This window comes from Piliocolobus tephrosceles, chromosome 1 (genome assembly GCF_002776525.5).
Source record: "Piliocolobus tephrosceles isolate RC106 chromosome 1, ASM277652v3, whole genome shotgun sequence".
Classification (NCBI taxonomy): domain Eukaryota; kingdom Metazoa; phylum Chordata; class Mammalia; order Primates; family Cercopithecidae; genus Piliocolobus; species Piliocolobus tephrosceles.
Window position 1 is genome coordinate 92,626,431 of NC_045434.1, and position 24,425 is coordinate 92,650,855.

Sequence of the window (24,425 nt, forward strand, 5' to 3'; positions counted from 1 at the left end):
GAGTCTTGCTCTGTTGCCCAGGCTGGAGTGCAGTGGCCGGATCTCAGCTCACTGCAAGCTCCGCCTCCCGGGTTCACGCCATTCTCCTGCGGCAGCCTCCCGAGTAGCTGGGACTACAGGCGCCCGCCACCTCGCCCGGCTAGTTTTTCGTACTTTTTTTAGTACAGACGGGGTTTCACTGTGTTAGCCAGGATGGTCTCGATCTCCTGACCTCGTGATCCGCCCATCTCGGCCTCCCAAAGTGCTGGGATTACAGGCTTGAGCCACCACGCCCGGCCTTTTTTTTTTTTTTTTTGAGACAGAGTATCACTCTGTAACCCAGGCTGGAGTGCAGTGGCATGATCTAGGCTCACTGCAGCCTCCGCCTCCTGGGTTCAGGTGATTCTCCAGCCTCAGCCTCCCTAGAGTAGCTGGGATTATAGGCGCCCACCACCACGCCTGGCTCATTTTTTTGTATTTTTAGTAGAGACAAGGTTTCACCATGTTGGCCATGCTGGTCTTGAACTCCTGACCTTAGGCGATCTGTCTTCCTCAGCCTCCCAAAGTGCTAGGGTTACAGGCATGAGCCACCCTAGCTGGCTCACATTCTCAATTAATGGCTTACCAGGCACTTGACACACATAATTTATTTTATTTTTTTCTTCTTATTATTTTTTTAGACTTAGTTTCACTCTTGTTGCTAGGCAAGTTGCTTAACCTCTTCAGCTTCAGTTTCCTCTTTTTTTGTGCTAGGATTACAGGCATGAGGCACCCACCTGGCCCCAACACACATAATCTAATTTACTCCTTACAGTGACCCAGAGAGTTTGCTACCATTATTATTCTACTGTTCAGATGAGGAAACTGGGCTAGCACAGTTGCTCACGCCTGTAATCCCAACACTTTGGAAGGCTGAGGTGGGTGGATCACCTGAGGTCAGGAGTTTGAGACCAGCCTGAGCAATATGGTGAAACCCCGTCTCGACTAAAAATACAACTGGACATGGTGGCATGTGCCTATAGTCCCAGCTACTTGGGAGGCTGAGACAGGAGAATTGCTTGAACCTGGGAGGCAGAGGTTGAAGTGAGCCAAGATTGCACCACTGCACTCCAGCCTGGGTGACAGAGTGAGTGAGACTCCATCTCAGAAAAAAAAAAAATGCCGAGCATGGTGGCTCACACCTGTAATCCCAGCACTTTGGGAGGCCAAGGCAGGCAGATCATGAGGTCAAGAGATCGACACCATCCTGGCCAATATGGTGAAATCCCATCTCTACTAAAAATACAAAACTAAGCTGGGCGTGGTGGCATGTGCCTGTAGTCCCAGCTACTCACAAGGCTGAGGCAGGAGAATCGCTTAAACCTGGAAGGCGGAGGTTGCAGTGAGCCGAGATGGCGCCACTGCACTCCAGCCTGGTGACAGAACGAGATTCTGTCTCAAAAAAAAAAAAAAAAAAAGAGGAAACTGCAGCTGAAGAGGTTAAGCAACTTGCCTACTAATAAAGTCACCGCCTAATAAAGGACAGAGCTGGGATTTGAACCCTGGCCAATCTGACTCTAGAGCTTGCATTTTAAACTACTCTGTATGCTATAACCTTGACCTAGACACAGGTGTTACTAGGCAGAGGATACAGTTGAAAGAGTGGCCCACTTGGGGGCTCCTGAGTAACAGTGGCATGGGGACATTCAGGCAGTCACCAGGACTGAGGACAGGAAGAGGAGAAGGCTTGGGAGCAGGCAGGGAGATGCAGGAGCAGGTCGAGGGGGCTGCAGTGGGTGAGTGGGAGGAGGCTGTCGTGTAGGCACTCACTGCGGGCCACAATCTCCCCCTGCAGCTGGTGCCGGGCCAGGTCAAGCACCCAGAAGACAGCATAGTCTAGGAAGACTAGGAACAGCACGAGGAGGAGGTGTCGGATAAGGTTGAAGGTCTCCAGAATGTAAAAAAACTTCTCCCAGTGGGACAAGAAGATGGAGCCTGAGCAGGAGTGGGATGGTCAGGAGGATGCTCCCCAGTTCTCCCGTCCACCAGACCCCAGTTCTTGGAGAGGCCTCCTGCCCCGATCAGGCTTGGGCCTGTCTGCTCATCGGGAATATGGAAAAGAAAAGCTGTGAGGACTCCGGCAAGGATGGAAAACACTCTTCAGGGGAGGGGGCTCCATGGCTAGAGGGGAGGGGCCTGCCTATCATCTCCACCTGGCCCTGTGGCCCATTCCAGTCTCAGGAGCCCTCCCTCCTAGGGCATCCCTCATCCCCTTACCTGTCTCCCCACCTCACAGGCAGTCCTCCCCCTCCATATTAGCACTTCCTGCCCACCTGGGGAAGCCCTCCCAACTTGACTTCCCTCGCTCTGTGTCCATCCCCTGATGTCCTGATGTCCAGGGTGCTCCCAGAAGCACCATCTGCCTCTCCTGTCTCTGGCTACTTTCTCCAAGGGTGTCTATGTTCTCCTTTCAGACTGCGGGCTCACCAAGGACTAGGCAGTGTCTTCCCTCAGCCTGAAAGTTCCTTAAGCTCTGGGTCTCCTCCTTCTGGCCCCGCCCCAAGCCCATCCTGAGCCCTGCCTGTGCAGGGGCTTAGGAGCAGGGCAGCGGGGCGGGGGGAAGCCCTGGCCTCCCTGAGCTGGGCTCTCCCTGTCCTCAGGGTCCTCACCCGGTGAGATGTAGCGCCTGGCCTCGTGAGCACTGAGCGGAAGCACTGTGGGCAGCCCTGCCGTGGAGCGCACAGCCTCCATGCGCAGGAATTGGCTGGTGATGTAGATATTGTCATAATGGTCCCAGTTCAGGTAACAGTACCGGTAAAATAGGGCTCTGGGAAGGGGAGGTAGAGCACATATGAGGTCCCTTACCACCCCGGGCCAGACCCCACAGGGCATCTCCCCTTCAACCCCACTTGAGCCTCCCTGGATGCTGGGGCGGCATGGGGATGAGCTGTTCCCTGCAGCCCTGGCCCTGCACACCCCGCCCCGTGCCGCCTCGTAGCGCCTCACTGGAGGTAGAGAAGCACAAGCAGCAGAGGCGTGGTGAACCCCATCAGAGCCAGGGCCTCTCGGACACGGTGCAGCTTCATGCTGACAGCCTCGTGGAGGTCCATGGCTACCTGGGACAGGCTCCGAGAGGCATTGAGATCCACGGAGAAGTGGTGGGTGGCTGTCATGTTGAACTCAAACTCCTGACGCACCCGGTTGAGCAACTGAATCACAGCTGGAGCCAGCAGGTTCAGGGGAGACGTAGGCAAGGAGAGTTAGGAGAGGGTGGAGCTGGCCCTAGGGAAGGGCCTGGCACAACCTAGGGGGTGCAGCTCACAGACCAGCTGGGAACCCCCAGTGTTTGGGTCAAGGTGGACTGAGGAGGGGACAAAGCCTCCACATATGGCCATCGCCATCACATGCTCAGCACCCAGCATGACAGAGGGCATGCAACAGATGCCCCTAAGGAATGATTTTGATGACCTGAGTGTGGACCTGAGTGTGGACAGGAGGCCCTGGTTCTGTTCCCAGCTCCTGCTCTCACGGCAGGCTGTGGTGAGGCACTGGCCCTTCACTGGACCTCAGTCTCCTGATCTGTATTTGTACAGCATGGATATGGGCCTGGGTGATCTCTTGAGCCCCTTTCTTTCTCTTACATTCTCCTTTATGGGCTGGGAGCACTGGGGGCTGGCCATGGCCACACTGGGATGAGGGAAGGAGACCACTAGGGAGCACCATGTGTGGCAGGAGGGGGTCACTCACGGGTGCCGATGGTCTGGCGCAAGAAGGGCTGAATGTACTTAGGGATGACGCAGAACACCTGGACCACTGATGGGCAGAGTCTGCTGAGTGTCCGAAGGAGGAGCACAGCCAGGCCTGCCCCCCACCTCTGGAGACCTCTTCTCACAGGGCCTCTTTTCGATTTTCCTATTGGCCTCCACATCATTTGCTCAAAACATTGTAGCACCTCCCTGTCACCCCTCTCTCCCAACACCAGTCCCTCCCTACTGCCCGCCCCCACCCCCAATACTGGTCCCACCAAGCTTATTCCTCTCTATTGTCCCCAATGGTCCTCCTGGGCCTGTCCTCCCAACTGACCCCCACACTTCCACCCTGCCCCACCACACATAGGCTCCTCCCTGCTGGTGTGCCCTGGTTTTCTCACGGCTGGCAAGTCCACAGAGCGCCAGTTTGAAGGGCATGAGCACGTAACACAGATAGTAGGCTTGTGGTATGACCATCATGCAGCTGTCCTTGGCATCATCAAAAACCCGTGCACACTTCAGGTAAGGGTTGCCCAGTTCCGAGTTGCACACATCCCCGATGTGCAGGAGCCACTGCCATACATTCCGGAGAGCCCTGGCTGGGGACGGTTGCAGGGTTGGCACCCAGGGCTGGAATCCTACAGCCTCTTCTCAGAGGTTTGGCACCCAGGGCTGGAGAGGCCTGTGGTCAGGGACCTGGCTGTGCTGTGTCCAGTGAGCACTAGCCAGCACCCAGGAGGGGCCTGAAAAGCCCTGGACAGGGATACAGGTGAAGAGACTGAAATTTTTTTTTTTTTAGATGGAGTTTCGCTCTTGTTGCCCAGGCTAGAATGCAATGGAGTGATCTCGGCTCGTTGTAACCTCCGCCTCCTGGGATAAAGTGATTCTCCCACCTCAGACTCCCTAATAGCTAGGATTATAGGCATATGCCACCACGCCTGGCTAATTTTTGTATTTTTAGTAGAGATGAGGTTTCGACATGTTGGCCAGGCTGGTCTCAAACTCCTAACCTCAGGTGATCCACCTGCCTCAGCCTCCCAAAGTGCTGGGATTATAGGCGTGAGCCACCTCACCCAGCCTTTTTTTTTTTTTTTTTTTTTTTTGCGACAGAGTCTCACTCTGTCACCTAGGCTGGAGTACAGTGGCACAATCTCAGCTCACTGCAACCTCTGCCTCCCGGGCTCAAGCGATTCTCCTACCTCAGCCTCTCGAGTAGCTGGGACTACAGGTGCCTGCCACCATGCCCGGCTAATTTTTTGTATTTTTTGTAGAGATGGGATGTCTCCATGTTAGCCAGGCTGGTCTCGATCTCCTGACCTTCTGATCTGCCTGCCTCAGCCTCCCAAAGTGCTGGGATTACAGGCATGAGCCACCACACCCGGTCCCCCCTTTTTTTTTCTTTAGAGATGGAGTCTCACTCTGCTGCCCAGGCTGGATTGGAGTGCAGTGGCACGATCATAGCTCACTGCAGCCTCAAACCCCTGGGTTCAAGAGATCCTTCCACTACAGCCTCCCCAGTAGCTGGGGCTACAGACATGCACCATTACGTCTGGCTAGTTTTTTTTTTTTTTTTTTTTTTTGAGATGGAGCCTCGCTCTGTCCCCCAGGCTGGAATGCAGTGGCGCGATCTCCGGCTCTGAAATCGACTGAAAGCTCCGCCTCCCGGGTTCACGCCATTCTCCTGCCTCAGCCTCCTGAGTAGGTGGGACTACAGGCGCCCGCCACCGCGCCCGACTAATTTTTTGTATTTTTAGTAGAGACGGGGTTTCACCGTGGTCTCGATCTCCTGACCTAGTGATCCGCCCGCCTCGGCCTCCCAAAGTGCTGGGATTACAGGCGTGAGCCACCGCGCTCGGCTTATTTTTTATTTTTTTATAGAGATGGGGTCTTGCCATGTTGCCAAGGCTGGTCTCAAACTCCTGGGCTCAAGCAATCCTCCCACCTCGGCCTCCCAAAGTGCTGGGATTACAGGCGTGAGCCACCACACCTGGCCAAGACTGGGTGCATTTTGAGTCCCCAGGAGTAGACATGCTAATGTGCTTACCTACGTGTTTCACACCATCCATGATTGACCGAAAGAACTTGCGGACCCGGTCAGCCACCTCTTTGGTCTTTTGGGCAATAGCTTTAATCTTGTTCAGGGCACCTGATGGGTGAGGGACAGAGGCACTGTGGAGTCTCCTCCTTTAGGGGCTTGTTCTCAACATTGCCCCTTAAGCAGGGAGTGGAGAGGAAGCCACCGTACCAGAGGCGGGGAGCCTGGATTCTGGGGCCTGGGAGATAGTTAAACTGGGAGTGGGGGAGGCCAGAGAGCAAGAAGAGAGGGTTTAGCTGTGCCCAGACTCCCTTCCAGGCCCAGATGCTCTGCAATTAGCACCAGCAGAGAAGAAGGCCAAAGGACTATAGAACATGCAGGATGAGTGGGGCAAGGAGGACCTGTGGGAGACAGTGGTGGAGGTGGGGGACTTACTGACAAGGGGCTGCTTGGCCCGCTGTAGCACTTCGGCGGTCTGGTTCAGGGCCAGCTCTGCCCCACAGGCTACAGCCTCGCTAGCCCGGGTGAAGTTGCGTAGAGTGTTGGCGCAAGGACCTTGAAGCACCAACCCAAAGGCAGCCACCAACAGTAGTGTCCGGCCCTGCCCTGCGGGTGACAGCTCCATTAGAACCAAGAACCCAGCCCCAAACACGGCAGCAAGTCCCTTCAGAATATTTCACTTAAGCCTTCAGAATATTTCCCTGAACCCCTGCCTCTCCCATAGCATCTCTCTTGCCCCAGCACCAGCTCCAGGACCTGCCCCCTAGCCCTGGGTGCCAAGCTCACTGGAGAAGGCCTGGGGCAGCAGCAGGAGGACAGTGGCTCGGACCTGGCGGGAGAATCCCATGCCCAGGCTAAGGAAGGCGGCCAAAGTGAGGGTGCCCACCAGGCAGCCCCAGGGGCTGCGCCCTTCCACCAGTAGCTCCAGAAGCCCGTAGGCCGTGGCCAAAGACAAGCCCAGGGTAAAGCCTCCCACGCTGCGAACCACAGCTCTCGCCATGCTAGGCTCCTCTCCCCTCAAGGGGTGCACAACATCCTTCATGACTTTGGGCATGGCTGCGGAGGCCAAATGTCTGCCTGTCTCCAGGAGATGCCCGCTGACTTCCGTGCTCCTGGAATTTCTCACCGTATTCTAAGGTTCCAAAGGCTTTCACTGCATGTGTCTTGGAATCCCTGACCCAGTTCCGAGGACTGGAGAGGGGATAGGTAGGTCTCTAATCTCCTTCCCCACTTTTTGAAGCAGAAGGATGAAAAGGCCTAGAGATCAGGTCTAGGCTTCCCGTAAGGCAGAAGAGACAGGCAGCGCCTCTCTTCTCTCACCAGAACCTTGTGTCCAAGGAGGTCTTTCAGGAGACTTGGGATGAGTGGTGCTTCCCCAAAACAGACTCATGGACATTAAACATCATCAGAGTGGGGCAAGAAGGCAAAGAAGAAAACAGCCTCATACCAGTGAGTCACTCAGCAGAGACCCAGCATCCCTTGACCTCCACTCTCATCCCATGTCTCCTCCTGGAACTCCCGCACACTATCTCCCAACTTGGTGTCCCAGCCTCCACCTCTCTGGTCTAGTGCCCCCTGCCCCCCAGCCCAGCCCTTGCCTTTTCTATCCCTTACACCCATACCACTTCCTCAGGCTCCCTCATCCTCCTCCAGGGTCCCCCAAGTTCCTACTGTTCCACATGCCAGGTTCCCCCAGCCTCTAACCACCTGCAAGCCCTGAATCCTAATGAAACCCATCCCGGGCAGAAGAGTGGGCTGTTGAGCTACCCTGTCCCCCTCTTAGTGGTGCAGAGGCTCCTGAGCTGGGGGCTGCCAGTCTCCTGTAGCCGGTTCCTATGGCGCCAGCCGGGCGAGTTTCCCGTCACTGCTTTCCTGCTGGGGGCAGGCGCTGGGGGGCTCCTGGCCGTAGGTGAGTGCGGAAGCAGAAAGTCTGGGGTGGGCAGAGGCTGAACCAGGGCTAGGACCCATATTTTGGGCCTTGGCTTGACCCTGTGCCCTTAGGTCTCTTTCAGCTCCTGGTGAACCCCATGAACATCTATGAAGAACAGAAGATGATGTTTTTGTACAGCTTGGTGGGTTAGTGCTGGGCAAAGACCAGGAACATTCAAGCGGCCTGTGGAACACAGGACCGTCCTGCATGCCCAGGAAGGAGTTGGGGCTTGTTTCTTCTGTACCCAAGCATCCCCTGTGGCTTCAGCCTCCTCCTGGGCTTTAGGGGGAGGTCCAGAGGGAAGAGGCTGCCAATTTAAGAAGGAAGACACCATCCTTACCCTGAGGGAGTCTCTCCATTCTGAGGGACTCCTCATCACCCACATGATATAGTCCCACCCCATAACCCTTCAAAACTCTCATCTCTCCTGACCTGTCTGACCTCGTTTTCTGATCCTCCTAAGAAATTCAATTTATTCATTCATTCAGCACTTACTGAGAATCTGCTGAGGATTTAGCAGTGAACAAGGATGACAAGCACCGAGCCGTTTTGCTTTGGTTTTGTTTGTTTATTTTTGCTTTTGCTTTTGTTTTGAGATGGAGTCTTGCTCTGTCGCCCAGGCTGGAGTGCAGTGGCTCAATCTTAGCTCACTGCAAACTCCACCTCCCAGGTTCAAGCCATTCTCCTGCTCAGCCTCCCAAGTAGCTGGGATTACAGGCACCCGCCACCATACCCAGCTAATTTTTGTATTTTTAGTAGAGACAGGGTTTCAGTATGTTGGTCAGGCAGGTGTCAAACTCCTGACCTCAAAAGATCTACCTGCCTTGGCCTCCCAAAGTGCTGGGATTATAGGTGTGAGCCACCATGCCGAGCCCTGTTTGGATAATTTAACAGCTCAGTAGCTTCAAGAAGGACTCAGGTTCCTTCTCTCTTTTCTCTGCCATCTTCAGCCTATTGACCACTTCTCTTCAGGTCACAAGATAGCTGCAGCAACTCTGGCATCACATCTTTATACAACAATGTCAAAGATCAGAAAAAAAAAAAAAAAAGAGGAAGAAACAGGTCAGGCACGATGACTCATGCCTGTAATCCCAGAACTTTGGGAGGCTGAGGTGGGTGGATCACTTGAGGTCAGGAGTTTGAGACCAGCCTGGCCAATATAGTGAAACCCTGTCTCCACTAAAAATACAAAAATTAGCCAGATGTGGTGGTGCACACCTGTAGTCCCAGATTCTTGGGAGGCTGGGGCAGGAGGATCACTTGAACCCAGGAGGCAGAGATTGCAGTGAGTGGAGATCGTGCCACCACACTCCAGCCTGGGCGACAAGAGCGAAAGGCCATCTCAAAAAAAAAAAAAAAAACAACAGAATATAAGTTCAATCCCAGGCCCAACTTCACTGTCTTGGGCTGTGTGATTTGAGGCCAGGAGAAAAGGAAAATGACCTAGGTGACAAAGTGAGACTCCGTCTCAAAAAAAAAAGAGGAAGAAACATCCTTTCCTCATGTCCCTTTTTAGGAACAAGGGAAACTTGCCTATAATCCCCGCAGTAGACTTCCTCACATCTCTTTGGTCAGAACTGCGTGCAACACATGCCCTTTCCTGAACCTGTCCCAGGCAAGGGAAATGGAATTAGCATTTCATCACCTGTTTATTGAATTAATCCTGCTGGATACCAACAGGAGACTACTTTTTCTCTGACCCACTATATTCGAACATGTTTTTTTCATTGATAACCTTTCACACAGTCCCTTAGATTTCTGGTTATATTTCTTTAGAAGACCTAGTCCTACTTCATCAATTAAGACTTATTTTTAGGGAATAAAGAGGTCCAGTCCATTCTACATCAAACTTTTAACCTCATCCATTCTCAAGCATCTTCCCTCCTTATCTCGCCCTCCCCATCCCTTAGGCCTCCAGCTCAGGCCAGCTCCCTGGCATGGGGTCCTGCAATGGAGAAGGGGCATGGCCTGCTCTTTCCTTTTTTTCCTCTACTTCCTTCCCTTTCTGGTTCTTCTGATGTCAGAAGGGAGATTAGAAGAATTAGAGGAAAAGGGACAAAAGTCGTAAGTCACCAATGCTGTTATAATTCCACTGTGGATGCCTGTGTGTAGCAGGCACTCACACCCTGGCTGTCCCAGTGGGCCTGATTATCATCTCCTTGGAGGCTGTGTGTGGACCTCAGCAGTGCCCAGTTTCCTGCAGAGGGCAGTTCTTTTAGCTGACCTTGAGTGAAGCCCCCCTTCAGGGGCCACCCACAGCCTCTTGCTTTTTGGATCCCTCCCTCCAGCAGACTGGAAGTGTACATGTCCGTGCCCTGCCAGGCAGAGAAAGCAGGGCACCTTCCTTTTTGTGGAGAATGGGGTCTCGCTATATTGCCCAGGCAGGTCTCAAACCCATGGGCTATCCTCCCGCCTCTGCCTCCCTAAGAGCTGGGATTACAGGCATGAGCCACCAAGCCCCGTCAAAAGCAGGGCACCTTATGGCTGCTTCTCTCCTGCCCTGATGAGAAGCAGATACCAGTCTCCATGCTTGTATGCCCTCATTGTCCAGGGGAGGTCTACAGAGGCATTGCAGAGGCTGAGCTCTCCCAGGAGCTCTCCCTCCACTCTGTGTTCTGGTGGCAGCCCTGGAGTGGTCTCATGAGGCAGCCCTGGAATGGTCTCATGAGGCTCTGCACTCAGCAGGAGTCCAGTCTACAGAGACCAGGCAGGTTCCCCTTCCTGCATCACCAGTCCCTGAAGCCTGTTGGACTCCTGGAGTCTCTCACTTGACATGTGACACCCATCCTCTCCACAGACTCTCCCTCTCTGCCTGCCCATTCCAGCCACTTTTCTCCCCTTCCAGGAAATCCACACTGCCAGTCATTTTTTTTTTTCCAAGACAGAGTCTCGCTCTATCTCCCAGGCTAGAGTGCAGTGGCATGATCTCGGCTCACTGCAACCTCCGCCTCCCAGGTTCAAGCAATTCTCCTGCCTCAACATTCCTGAGTAGCTGGGACTACAGGCGCCTGCTACCATGCATGGCTAAATTTTGTATTTTTAGTTGAGAGAGCCATGTTGGCCAGGCTGGTCTCAAACTCCTGACCTCAAGTGATCCACCTGCCTTAGCCTCCCAAAGTGCTGGGATTATAGGTGTGAGCCACCATGCCTGGTCCATATTGCTGGTCTTTTTATATAGACAGGGTGGGATAGAGGAGTAAACGTCAAGTTTTGCTCTTTTGGTGAGCTCAAAGAAGACACCCATAGCTCCATGGGGCTCTCATTAGAACGTAAGGCAACTATTTGTCAACTATTGGCCTCAGCTCAAGTCTTTGGCCAGAAGGCCAAGACCACAGAACTAGTCCCTTTCAATGTCCTGTTCTACCATGACTGGTTTGGACAGATCCAGATTGATCCCTCAGGGGCTGGGGCAGGGCCAGGCTATTGCCCTTGCAAAAAACCCAAGTTGTGTTAGCAAGGAAGAAGGCAGAAAAAAACTGTGGGGTGGCACCCGACAGGGTTTGCCACAAACCTGTATGTCTAGGTGGAGCCAGCCACGTGAAGAACAGGAAGAAGAGTGCTTCTGGCAGGGGGAACAGCTAGGGCAAAGATCAGAGAGGAGGAATGAGCTCGGCTTGTCCAAGGAGCAGCAACAAGGTCTGTGTGGGTAGACATGGTGGGCAAAGGGCTGCATAGCATGAGATCAGGAAGCAGGCACTGATGTGGCAGGAGCCACATCACAAGCTAGGTAGACCATGTTAGGGAGTTTAGATTTTACACCAAATGTGGTAGAAAGCCACTGAATGGTTTGAAGCAGGGAAGGGACATGATCTGATTTATGCTTTTGCAAGATCACTCTGGCTGCCTTGTAAAAACTGAAGTGTAAGGTAGCAAGAGAGGACATAGGGAGATTCATTAGGTTATAGTCCCAGTAAGAGATGATGGCGACTCTACCAGGACAGTGGAGATGGAGGAAATGTAAGGATTTGGGATTTGCTTTGGCGATCATTGGGTGAACACTCCATCAACACAGGAATCTTCTAGCTCCCCTGACCAGCTTATAATGCTCCTTTGGCCTGGAATACCATCTGCACCTCCTAACAACACTTACTCACCTTCCAGGCCCAGCTGACACATGCTCTCTTTGTCCAGCCTTCTCAGCCCCACCCCTCCCTGAAGAAATACCTACTCCCTCCTTGGCTCCCACAGCGCTCTATAAGCACCTCCCTTGTGCACTTAGCACACCGTGTTGTAGTCATTTATTTACTCATCTGTCTCTTTCTCTGGATTATGAGCTTCCAGAAGTTCACTGTCTCCTTGCAGAGACCACAGGGAGACACATGTGAAACTGCTAAAACATACCAGGCAGTACATGACTAAGGGCTAAAATTAGAGGCAGGGACTGTGAGTGCTGTAGGTATCTGAGCACCGGGAGTACTGAGGTGGGCTCTGATCTCTCTTCTGACCACTCTGAGCATAAGTGCGTTTCCAGAGTTTTTCTCTTGCTCTCTCTGCTCCCTCAGCACCTAGGGTCAGTGTGACTGTAGCCCAGAAAACCTTGACTCCTTTCCCTAACACAAACACACACAAGTCAATCATTTGTGGCTTTTTACGTTCTAGCCATCCCTCTATGCCTTTTCAGAGACTGGCACATAGCTGAACTCTGTGAGTGGCGGCTGAATGAATGAATGAGTGGCCTAGCAGGTCTATCAGAGTCTGTGTAATGGGGGATAAGGGCAGGATGGTGGTGGTTCCAGAATGGGGTGTTGCAGGTGGGTGTTCTGGTAAACAGGAGGAAGGGAGGCAGCTTCCTCACTTTGCCTCACCACCTCCTGGGCTCTCCTGACAGGCTTGGGAGCCATGGGCTGGGGGACCTCCCCTCACATCCGCTGTGCTAGCCTCCTGCTAGTACCCAAGATGCTGGGCAAGGAAGGCAGGCTCTTTGTCCTGGGATACGCCTTGGCTGCTATCTACGTGGGTGAGTATGTGGGGGCCAGTGAGTTACACTGAAGCAGTGACCCTGGGTGGGCCATCCAATGGGAGCCAGGCTGGGTGAAGGAGAAAAGGCAAGGGTGTCATCCCAGCTGCTCTAATTTGCTGTGTCCCTGAGGGAGCTCCTCCCCATATCTGGGCCTCCTCAGTTTATAAGAGTGAAAAAATTGGCCAGGCACAGTGGTTCATGCCCGTAATCCCAGCACTTTGGGAGGCTGAGGTGGGTGGATCACCTGAGGTCAGGAGTTCAAGACCAGCCATGGTGAAACCCCATCTCTACTAAAAATGCAAAAATTCGCCAGGTGTGTGGTGCACACCTATAGTCCCAGCTATTCAGGAGGCTGAGACAAGAGAATCGCTTGAACCTGGGAGGCAGAGCCTGCAGTGAGCTGAGATCACACCATTGCACTCCAGCCTGGGTGACAGAGGGAGACTCCATCTCAAAAAAAAAAAAAAAAAAGAAAAAAAGGTGAAAAAAATCAAGGGTTGAACTACAGGACCTTTCATAGGCTTCTCGGCCCCACCACTGTATAGTTCTAGGAGATGGGCACCATGTGCAGAGGGGAGCTGAGCGGGTTTGAGAAAGTGCTGGTTATACAGGGAGGTGACCCACCAGGGCCTCTTTCTCCAGGGCCAGTGGCCAATCTGCGGCACAATCTCAACGACGTGATCGCATCGCTGGGCTGCACCGTGGAGCTGCAGATCAACAACACCCGTGCGGCTTGGCGCGTCTCCACAGCCCCCTTACGGGCGGTGTTCAAGGACCTGCTGGTCAGGAATCTGCACAGGCAGGGCCTGGGGGGTCCCTCTCCCTGGAGCCAAGTTTACTTGAGCTGGGAGTTGTCACCCTGGATTTACAGTTCTCCAATGGGGATACTACTGGCATTTTTTGCAGAACTATTCCCAAACATTGCAGAATCTGCCCTGGTCCTGGGACATTAAATGCCAGGAGAGCCCCTGAGCCATTGGGACATGCTCTATACACATTTCCCAATACCTGAGTGGTCAGTACTCTGGACAGCTGAACTAGAATATCTAGGAAATTTGAGGGCCTTGGCCTTGAGTAGCTGAGAAGTTTTGAAGACAAGAGGATTCAAGAGTTGGGTATTGGAGGGCTGGAGACTGGGGTTTGAGAGAATTGGAGAGCTGGAGAGTTGGGGAGATGGGGACTGAGGGGTTTGGAAGTTGGGGCCTTCAGACGGCATAATGATCTCAGAGATTAGTGGTGAAGGGTAAGGTCTAAGGACCTGGGGAACCACTGACCAAGAAGGGTCTGGGATGGGAGGACCGAGGAAGAGCTGAGAGTCCCGGCGGTACGCAGAGCCAGGACATGTGGGATCAGACAAGACAGCTGCGGAGAGAAGGGGGCTCCCAAGGGCAATGGACAGCTGGGAATTTGAGGTGAGAGGCTGTGTCTCAGGGCCTAGGCTCCCTGCCAGCCTGGGGTGAGAGCCCAAAGCTCAGCTACTGGGGGAGGACAGGCCCTCAGGCAGCAGAAGCTCTAAAGCCTCAGCCCTCGCCCTTTCCTCCCTCCACCTCCAATCCCAGAGCAGCAAAGAATTGCTGAGAGCAGAGACTCGGAACATCTCCACCACCTTTGAGGACCTGGATGCCCAGGTGAATAGCGAGACAGGCTACACACCTGAGGATGCCGTGGACTCAGGGGAGATAGCCCAGGGCAGGGAGGCCCACCAAGCCCCAGCCTCCAGCCTCCACCTGTCGACACAGAAGATGTATGAGCTGAAGACCAAGCTGCGTTGCTCCTGTGAGGGGTATCCCTGGGGAGTGGAGGGTGGGGTGGGATGCGGGGCCAGCGTTGTGGATCAAGATGTGGGGACATCAGACACCCTTGCTCCTTCCTACAGATGTGGTAAACCAGGCCATACTCAGCTGCCGTCGTTGGTTTGACCACAAGCATGAACAGTGCATGAAGCACATCTGGGTCCCACTCCTCACCCACCTGCTCTGCCTGCCTATGAAGTTCAAGTTCTTCTGTGGCATTGCCAAGGGTCTGCACAGTTGCAAAGGGGTGGGGAGCATCAGGGGTAGGGCGCTGAGTCCTTGGGACCCATGGTAGGTGACAGACAGGAAAGCAACAGATGAGGAGGGTTTTGGCCCTGAGGCCACAGCATCCTCAGAGCCCAGTCTATCTGCTGAATAGCTCTGTGACCCAGGGTGAGTTACAGCAAAGCTGTGAGCTGTGGCTCTTCATCTGAAAGATGGGCATGGGCAGAATAACAGTAGATCTTGCATTAAGGGTTTTTATTTATTTATTTATTTATTTGTGAGACGGGGTGTTTCACTCTTGTCACCCAGACTGGAGTGCAGTGGCACGATCTCAGCTCACTGCAACTTCTGCCTCTCGGGTTCAAGCGATTCTCCTGCCTCAGCCTCCCAAGTAGCTGGGATTACAGGTGGCCACAACCACACCCAGCTATTTTTTATATGTTTAGTAGAGATGGGGTTTCACCATGTTGATCAAGCTGGTCTTGAACTGCTAACCTCAGGTGATCCACCCACCTCAGCCTCCCAAAGTGCTGGGATTACAGGTGTGAGCTATCGCACCCAGCCACATTAAGAGCTTTTGAGGATTTACGGGGCTAACATATGTGAAGGCGGTGGCAGAGCTGGCACACAGAGGAGCTGCTCTGTAAATGCTGGCTCTCCTTACTGATGTTTGTTATGGTTGAGGATAGGTTGACAAAAAAATGGGGGAACTCAGGCCTGGTTCCTGGAAGGCAGGATCCAAAGAGAGCAGAGAGGGGAAGACTCGGTGTTGGTATGGTAGCAAGCCATGGGCAGAGAGACAAAAAAGTAGGATGAGGAGGACCACAGAAGGACAGGCAGACCAGGCCTGCACCTGGAGGATAGGCCCAGGGAGGCCCCTGACCCCGCCCACTGTCCACCAGTGATGGAGGTTTGGTGCCGCAATCGCATCCCAGTGGAAGGCAACTTTGGGCAGACCTACGACACCCTCAACCAGTCTATTCGTGGCCTGGATGGGGAATTTTCAGCCAATATTGACTTCAAGGTAGAAGGCAAGGGCGAGGGTTGGTGGGGGGTAGATAGGGAGTGGGAGGAGGGCATTAGGGAATAGGGCTAGAGAAAGGACAAGTGAGAGAGCACAGGAAAGAGGTGACCAGGGGTGAGGAAGGGGGACAAGGAGGGGAATGTCACTGGTGTTGAGGAGGACCTCTGTTTCTCATCTCCACCCCCGAACACCTAAGATGGGCAGGGGAGGGGAAAGGTGGTGAGGAAGAGACAGTGCCAAACCTGTGGTTTGTACACACTTGGCCTGGGGCGGGAGCTATCAGCCAGATATGAGATGATATCAGCTGATGTAGGTGCAGGGGAGCAAGACTGTGTCCAGGAGGGTAGTGAGCAGAAGGAAGTGACAACTCCTGGAGGTCCTGGAAGGGTCCCGGGGACACAAGTGGGGTGCTGGGGGACAGATGTCATGAAGAGGTGGGACCTGGGTCTGGCGAGGCAGCCGCAGGCTGAGTTTGCTCATGTGCCCTCCACCAGGAACAGAAGCAGGCTGGGGTGCTGGGGCTCAACACGAGCTGGGAGCGAGTGAGCACCGAGGTGCGGGACTACGTGCACCGCCAAGAGGCCCGGCTGGAGTGGGCCCTGGGGCTGCTGCACGTGCTGCTCTCCTGCACTTTCCTGCTGGTCCTGCACACGTAAGCCATGGTCCCCACCACAGCAGCCCTCCTCTGCCCAGGACTAGAGCCCTGCCCTGAGGCAGGCTGTAAGGATGGAACCCTAGTGCCTATTCCCACCTCTGAATCTGAGTATTATTTACCTTTGTCTTTATTAAGTTTGTTTACACAAAGTTAAAGGAAATGTGGACATTTTGTCAGAAGAACATTACCCATGTTCCCACTGCCTTAAAAGGCCAACTGTCTTCATTCATCCACCTCCTTCCAGCCTTTATCCCAATACTGATTTTTTTTTTTTACATTTAGCTTTGACTTTTGATTTTTTCTTGCCCTTCATATTCCCCTTGGCTCTGACTTTGTGCCATTTTTATCTTTCCATTTTGCTTTCATTTTCTCCTGCCTGCTGCGTTGGCAGCGACTTTCCCTCCATTTAGAAGAAAGTCCTCAACCCCACCCAGCCCAGTGACTAGCTGGACTGCCCTGGGGCCTTGCTCTGCTCTAGCTCCCCTGCTGGTCTCTGGACCTTCTATTTCCCATCTCCACTCCTAAACACCTGAGATGGGCAGGGCTTAGGTGAGGGCCGCCACAGGACTGTTGCTCTGTCTGCCCATGTGTGGGGGGCCTAGAGTAACTGCAAGTGAGTGGCTATGTGTGTATCTAGGGCCCTGTGGGAAGACAAAGATGAAGGAGCTCTATTCCTGCCCTCGATAAGCTCATGGTCACCGGACATGGTGGCTCACTCCTGTAATCCCAACATTTAGGGAGGCCGAGGTGGAAGGATGGCTTCAGTTGAGGTGTTTGAGACCAGCCTGAGTAACACAGTGAGACCTCGTCTCTACAAAAAATGAACAAAATTAGCTGGGTATGGGGCACATGCCTGTAGTCCCAGCTACTTGGGAGGCTGAGGCAGGAGAATCACTGGGAGGTCGAGGCCGCAGTGAGCTGTGACTGTGCCACTCCATTCTGCATTCCAGCCTGGTGTCAGAGTGAGAGCTTGTATCAAAAAAAAAAAAAAAAAAAAAGCTAATGGTCTAGTTGGGATGATGAGATACCCACAAGACAGAGATGGTTCAAGGGCCATTCTATGGATTGGCTTTTGGGATGTGTGTGGGAGCTGAGAAGGTGCCCCTAGAAGGGCCATAACTGGGCTCCAAATGGCTGCAGATGGGGAGCGATGGTCAAGGAAAGAAGGGTGTCCCTTGGGTAAGGCTTCTGGTATCCGTGGGGTACAGAGGGCAGAGGCTGGCCTGGAGGACTGAAGTGGGCATGACCAGAACAGTCTGGAAAGCCCTGCAGGAAGACCTGGAACTGGCAGTGATGGCAAGATGGCCTCAGGAAGTCTGGAGGCAGGGAGGCCAGGCTGGGTCAGAGGTTAGGGAGCCTGGCCAGGGTAAAGCATGGCAGGAAGATGGCTTGAGGTGGAGGGGGAAGGGGAAAGGTGCAGCAAGGCTCAGAGCCAGCTTGTGGAGGGAAGGAAGGACGCACAGAGTCAAAAGGTACTTCCAGGCTTTCAAGCTGGGTGAGGTCATGCACTGAAAGGACAGCTGGCGGGAGGGCAGGCCCTGGCTCAGGAAGCCCAGGCACCGCCTCTGTGAGCCTCTCCACAAGAGGGCGCTCACAGTATGTCTTTGCACTTAACAGTAGTTTTAAAGGCAACGATGTGGATTTTTACAGGGCCCCAGAAGCAATAGCATTGAAACTAATTTTGCACGCTTTACAGAGTTTATTTAATGTACTTTTACAGTTTTAAACACATTTGCAATAATTAACATTTTTTCCTTAGCAAACTGAAGCATTATGTGGGGCTTTGGGAAATACGTGGGAGATAGCTATATATGCAGGCGTGCACCCATGCACACATGCACCATGCTCAAGGGTAGGCAGGGAGGGCCAGGGTGTATTGGGGAGGATAGAGATGGTGGTTTGGGATGAGTTTTGCCCCAGCACACCTCCAGGAGATACGCTGCAGGCAAAGCCAAGAGGCAAGAACTTGTGAGTCACAGTGGATTAGGTGATTCCTGAAACCTCCAGGAGTTTCCTGTCTCTGTGACTCTGCTCAATATTCATCCTGCAAGATGCATGCCTGTCCCTATCTCAGACGCACACATGCAACTCCCTCCCAGACAGGCTGGCCATGCCCTCCTCTAAGCCCCCACCTCATCCCCTACTCACTTCTGCTATATCTCACCCATCGTGTAGGGGGATATCTTCCTCTATACAACTGGAAGGCAGGGACAGAGTCTTCTCCTTATTATCACCATCGCCTAGCAGTGCCTAGGACATAGATGGTGCTCAATGAATGCTGGCTGGTTGGCTGAAAGACTGTGCCTCAAGGAAGCCCATGTTTGGGGATGGATGAGGAGAACCTGGAGGAGAAAGAGACATCCCCGCCCATCCACCCACAGGTCTTTCTCCTACATGGACAGCTATAACCATGACATTCGTTTTGACAACATCTACATCAGCACCTACTTCTGCCAGATCGATGACCGCAGGAAGAAGCTGGTGAGTGGGTGTGGCACTGCCCAGGGAAGCCTTGCTGCTATGTGCCGTGTGGGTTCATGTTCCAGGAAGGCAGAGGGGAAAGGGCAGAGGGCCCTTGGGCTTCCTAACTGTGTGGATATTTGTTTTCCAGGGCAAACGGACTCTGCTGCCACTCCGCAAAGCTGAGGAGAAAACCGTCATCTTCCCCTGCAAGCCCACCATCCAGGCCTCAGAAATGAGCAACATGGTGAGGACAGCATGGGGTGCGGGCTCCTGGGTGCAAAGACAGGCCTGAAGGTGAGGGTGGAGGGTAAAAGGCACCAGAGAGTGCTCCGTGCCCAGACAGGTGGCGCTGCCCAGCTCTGCCCCTCCTGCTCCTTGGCCAGGTGAGGGAGCTCCTGGAGACACTGCCCATTCTGCTGCTGCTGGTGGTGCTATGCGGCTTGGACTGGGCTCTCTACTCCATCTTCGACACCATCCGCCACCACTCCTTCCTGCAGTACTCCTTCCGCAGTGAGCCCATCCCCCAGACACATTCCAGGCCCAAGAGACACTCTCTGGAGAACTCCAATGCCTGCAGAGGCACCCCACCCTAGTTCTTCCAACTGTGCCTCCTCCTTCTGCCTCTTTTTTTTTTTTTTTTTTTTGAGACAAAGAGTCTCGCTCTGTCACCCAGGCTGGAGGAGTGCAATGGCACGATCTCAGCTCACTGCAATCTCTACCTCCCAGATTCAAGCAATTCTCCTGCCTCAGCCTCTTAAGTAGCTGAGATTACAGGTATAAGCCACCACGGCCAGCTAATTTTTCTATTTTTACTAGAGATGGAGTTTCACCATGTTGGCCAGGCTGGTCTTGAACTCCTGACCTGACCTCAAGTGATCCACCTGCCTTGGCCGCCCAAAGTGCTGAGATTACAGGCGTGCACCACGGTGCTGGCCATCCTTCTGCCTCTTCTTTTCCCCTTTCTATGATTCAGCCCCTCCCTGTCCTCCTCAAGGTCAAATATCAGCCCTGCAACCTGACAGCTCTTACAGCAGAGGAGGGGGGCTCTTTACACTTACAACAGGGAGCGGGGAGGGGTTAGGATTCATCGAAGTGACAGAAAGACCCAGGCAGCTGAGAAGCATTTCTGTGTCTTGACCCCTCCCCGACATCCACCCCACATCCTGCCCCACCTCCTTAACACATTCCTGATTTCCCCACCTGCCCTGACTTCCCTACCCGCCCTCCTGGCTGCAGGCAGTCATAAACTGGAGGTGAAGGTCGGGGGAGACTCCATGCTAGCCCGGCTTCTTCGAAAAACCATTGGGGCCCTAAACACCTCCTCAGAGACAGTGATGGAATCAAACAATATGCGTGAGCGATGCTGAAAGTTTGGATCAGAGGAATTGAGGGCGGTGGGGCAAGGGTCAAAAGACACCAAGGTAAAGAGTTGGGGGCCTGGGCCTTGGGTGTGGAGAGATGGGGGTTGGAGCATTTGAGCTGGGGAAATCGGAGCAGGGAACACATCTAGGCAGGCTTGAACAAGGGGAGCATGACAAGCTTGGGTCAGAGGAGTCTGGAGGCCAGGGTCTTGGGGCTAGAGGGCCCCAGCCCTCCAGAGCAGCATTCTCCAACAGGACGTTCAGCCAAGATGGAGATTTGCAAGATCTGTGCCACATTTTGCCCAGTGGCTACAGTACTGACAGGGCAGTTCTGCAGTGAGGGGCAGGCCGGAAGAGACCAGGGGAATCAGAGGCCCCGCCTGCACCTCCCACTGGGATGGGAAGTCCAACCCAGGGCTGCCCTGCCCCTTGGCTGGTCCTGACCAGACCCCTGGTCTGCCCCTCCCCTAGCCTGCCTGCCCCAGCCTGTGGGCCTGGATGCCAGGGCCTACTGGAGAGCTGCACTACCAATTGGCCTGTTAGTGTGTCTCTGCCTGTTACAGGCTTTTGGCTACCGACTCCGGAGGGTCATCGCTGCCTTCTACTTCCCCAAGGTTTGCCCCACCCCAGACCTCGCCACCCCTACACACCTGCATGCGCGCGTGCACACACACACACACACACACACACCCCTCCCCAGCTCCCTACCAACTCCATCTTTGGGGGATGCCTTCCTCCTCACTGTCAATATCATTGACCCCCTCCCTGCCCCCAGCGAGAGAAGAAGCGGATCCTGTTCCTCTACAATGACCTACTGAGGAAGAGAGCAGCCTTCACCAAACTCAGGAGGGCCGCTATCCTGAGACGGGCGCGACAGCAGAAGGCTCCAGTAAGTCCAGGCGTGAGTGCTGCTGCCGGCTCCTGGCTGGGTTTAAGTATAGTGGGGCAAAGGGCAGCTCCCTTCAGTCTACCCAGCACCCACCAATGGTCACAGGCCTACTCCAGCCTGGTGAGTTCTTTTTATTTTTTGAGATGGAATCTCACTGTGTCACCCAGGCTGGAGTGCAGTGGCACAGTCTCGGCTCACTGCAACCTCTGCCTCCCGGGTTCAAGCGATTCTCCTGTCTCAGCCCCCCATTCCACAAGTAGCCAGGATTACAGGCGCACACCACCACTCCCAGCTAATTTTTTTGTATCTTTAGTAGAGACAGGATTTCACCATGTTGGCCAGGCTGGTCTCAAACTCCTTACCTCAGGTGATCTGCCCACCTCAGCCTTCCAAAGTGCTAGGATTACAGGCGTGAGCCACCACACCCAGCCAAGCCTGGTGAGATCTGATGCAACACATGCTGAGGGCCCCAACCATCCAGCTCCTAAGGTCAGGGCTGTGCCCGTTTCTCAACCCCAGGATTCAGCCCAGCCTAAGACACTCAGTGGACCATTAAGAAGCAGGCAGAAAAGGAGAATGAGATTTAATAGTCTGCTCAAAGAAAAGCAAGAAGGCTGCACAGAAACAGGAGGCCCAAGGCAAAACCATAGGTTCTACCAGAGGGCTGCAGACCAGCAGCTCAGTGCAGTTCAGGGGATGGGAGGAGACAGGTGGGCTGGGAGTCAGGAAGGCCTCAGGCAGGGGCACATGGTAAGGCTCATGGAATCTGAGGGAGCAGACTCCAGTCCAAACTCCCTCATTACGTTGTGTCACCTTGGCCAAGGACTTCACTGAGCCTCAGTTTCTTCCTCTGAAGAATGGCAAGACTGGAGAGATCTTAAGGCCTGCTCACTGGAGATCAGCCTAGAGTGGTGGTCAGGTGTGGGACTCCGGTGCCAGAGGGCCTAAGTGTGAATCCCAGCTCCTTCCCTCATTACTATGACACCGGTGTGACCTTGAGCACGTGACTTAACTGCTGTGCCTGCTTTTGCCTTCCGTAAAATGGGGTTAACGACTCCATCTGGTTGTTGTAAGGATTAAATGAGTTGTACTCACATGGTGCTGGCATGCAGCAAGCTCCACATGCATGCATGTTGTCATTCTGTGACCCTGGGCAGTGATCACATCTCCAAGCATCAGTTTTCTCACCTGAAAAAGAGATGATAATAACACTATCTGCCTTATATGATAATTGAATTTTTTTTTTTTTTTAATAGAGTCTCGCTCTGTCACCCAGGCTGGAGTGCAGTGGCGCAATCTCGGCTCATTGCAAGCTCCGCCTCCCAAGTTCACGCCATTCTCCTGCCTCAACCTCCCAAGTAGCTGGGACTACAGGCGCCCACTGCCACGCCCAGCTAATTTTTTATATTTTTAGTAGAGACAGGGTTTCACCGTGTTAGCCAGGATGGTCTTGATCTCCTGACCTCATGATCCGCCCACCTCAGCCTCCCAAAGTGCTGGGATTACAGGCGTGAGCCACTGTGACCGGTTTTTTTTTTTTTTTTTTTTTTTTTTTTTGAGACTAAGCCTCACTCTGTTGCCCAGGCTGGACTGCAGTGGCATGATCTTGGCTCACTGCAACCTCCTCCTCCCCAGTTCAAGCGATTCTTGTGCCTCAGCTTCCCGAGTAGCTGGGTTACAGGCACGCACCACCATGCTTGGCTAATTTAGAATTGAAATAATTTACGTACAGTATCTTAGTATAGGACCTGATATTATAAGCAATGAGTGGCAACCATTCTTATTTAATCAGTCCTAACAAAGTTCATAAAAGTGAGACTGTGTTTGCTTAGCTTTTTCCCTAGTACCTGGATAGCCCCAGCCCCCATGACACACAATAGGGGCCAAATGAATGTGTTGTGAAAAAATGAAATCCAAAAAACAAAAAGAACATGCTGGGATTCCTTGACAGGGTCGGGAAGCAAACTGAATGTGAATGCACAGATGGAAATGTGCGGGACAGCCATTCCAAGCAGAATGTGCAAAGACTCAGAATCCAAAGGGAATACCAAGTGCCGGGGCTAGTCTCAGGAGAAACTGGCTCAGAAGAGACAGCTCTCAGGGAGGGCTAAAGTGGGAAAGAGGCCAGAAAGGGACCAGGTGATGGAAGGCTCTGAAGGCCAAGCCCAGGAGTTCTTCTGCCTGTGTGGCAGGCAGCAGGGCCTCTGGAGTTTCTTGGGCAAAGAGTGTCTGCTTCCTGGGTAAGGTGGCTTATGAAGAATCCCTGACAACTGTGTGGAGACATGTCGTGAGGGATGGCAGGGAGCATAGTGAACGAGGTTTGTTGTTTGGAATCAGGGTCCCTGGGGTCCAGCCAAGTTGGATTGTTTACTATCTGTGTGACTTTAAGAGTCACTTCACCTTTCTCCTCTGTAAAGTGGGGATAGCAACAGTGAGAGTCGATCTGGCCTACTCACTTCTCAGCCTCACTGTGAGAATCAAATAAGATGATTTACAGGAAAGTGCAAATGAGAGTTGTGGCTGATATCTGCTGGGAGAGAACGTGGAGGGTGCATCCTCCCATTCTCTATCACAGAGTTGGGGAGGGAGGCACCCTAGCCCTCCAGGGGTTTCCTTTGTCCAACCCAGCCTCCTCCAAGATGCAGGCATTGTCAAACCTGGCGACTTCAGTCAGGAAACGCTGTCCAGGTCCCCTTCTTTCCCGCCTCACTCTCGGGCTGGCGCTAACGCCCACCTCCCAACAGCGCCACCCGCTGGCGGATATCCTGCACCGCGGCTGTCCGCTCCTGCGCCGCTGGCTGCGCCGGCGCTGCGTGGTGTGCCAGGCACCCGAGACGCCCGAGTCCTACGTGTGCCGGACGGTGGACTGTGAGGCTGTGTACTGCTGGTCGTGCTGGGACGACATGCGGCAGCGGTGCCCGGTCTGCACGCCCCGCGAAGAGCTCTCCTCCTCCGCCTTTAGTGACAGCAACGACGACACTGCCTACGCGGGGTGAAGAGGCGTCCTGCTCGCTCTTCCGCACCGTCCTTCCCGGTTAATAAAATGCCCTGTACGCTTCACGTGGGTCGGGGACTGGGGTGAGCCGCGCGCTGCCTCGCCTGCAGTCGGGAGAGCCTGTCCGCCCGACCTCTCCAGAGCCAGGCCGCGCACAGCGGGCAGAGAGGCCGCGAAGCTACTAGGGAGGGGTCCAGACCTGGGGCCTGCTGAAGGCGCGCCGCCCAAGCCGGTCGGACCGAACCCTGGTTCCCATCCCGCACAGTTGCGGGAAGCCTGTAGCGCCGAGCAGCGAGAGCAGCGCCGGCGTAGTGGGCGGGGTCCCGGCTCCCGAGGCACCCGGCGCGCAGTGGGGATGGCCTTGCCGAGGGCGGAGCTTGGCTTGGGG

The 24,425-nt window shown here is 53.9% G+C and overlaps 2 protein-coding genes across 2 annotated transcripts in view; one reads left to right on the top strand and one right to left on the bottom strand.

The window, feature by feature from the left end:
* Positions 1 to 6,870, bottom strand: part of DCST2 (DC-STAMP domain containing 2) — a 15,467-nt gene extending 8,597 nt beyond the window's left edge. Inside the window, exons 1-8 of the mRNA XM_031936172.1 lie at positions 6,529 to 6,870; positions 6,178 to 6,348; positions 5,752 to 5,853; positions 4,109 to 4,306; positions 3,706 to 3,771; positions 2,965 to 3,178; positions 2,628 to 2,785; positions 1,789 to 1,953 (exon numbers count right to left, since the gene is read on the bottom strand). Of these exons, the coding sequence (XP_031792032.1) occupies positions 1,789 to 1,953; positions 2,628 to 2,785; positions 2,965 to 3,178; positions 3,706 to 3,771; positions 4,109 to 4,306; positions 5,752 to 5,853; positions 6,178 to 6,348; positions 6,529 to 6,796 (1,342 nt within the window). The 5' untranslated portion in view covers positions 6,797 to 6,870. The remainder of the gene's footprint in view (positions 1 to 1,788; positions 1,954 to 2,627; positions 2,786 to 2,964; positions 3,179 to 3,705; positions 3,772 to 4,108; positions 4,307 to 5,751; positions 5,854 to 6,177; positions 6,349 to 6,528) is intronic.
* A 4,370-nt stretch (positions 6,871 to 11,240) lies between these two features.
* On the top strand, positions 11,241 to 24,100 carry DCST1 (DC-STAMP domain containing 1). Its single transcript, XM_023213886.2, has 14 exons — positions 11,241 to 11,308; positions 12,501 to 12,629; positions 13,275 to 13,414; positions 14,192 to 14,408; positions 14,509 to 14,652; positions 15,553 to 15,674; positions 16,169 to 16,326; positions 18,711 to 18,810; positions 18,941 to 19,036; positions 19,176 to 19,302; positions 20,029 to 20,145; positions 20,625 to 20,767; positions 20,929 to 21,042; positions 23,787 to 24,100. Exons 2-14 carry the CDS (start codon positions 12,512 to 12,514, stop codon positions 24,036 to 24,038), a joined length of 1,848 nt encoding a protein of 615 aa, XP_023069654.1. The 5' UTR covers positions 11,241 to 11,308; positions 12,501 to 12,511; the 3' UTR covers positions 24,039 to 24,100.
* Positions 24,101 to 24,425: the final 325 nt, after the last annotated feature.

What these genes read in the sequence shown, in the direction of transcription:
- DCST1 (XM_023213886.2), top strand. Translation starts at nt 12,512, where the DNA reads ATGGGCTGGGGGACCTCCCCTCACATCCGCTGTGCTAGCCTCCTGCTA. An exon ending in CCTCAGAAATGAGCAACATG is followed by an intron (nt 19,037 to 19,175) that starts GTGAGGACAGCA and finishes CTCCTTGGCCAG; the next exon opens with GTGAGGGAGCTCCTGGAGAC. An exon ending in CTGCCTTCTACTTCCCCAAG is followed by an intron (nt 20,768 to 20,928) that starts GTTTGCCCCACC and finishes CCCTGCCCCCAG; the next exon opens with CGAGAGAAGAAGCGGATCCT.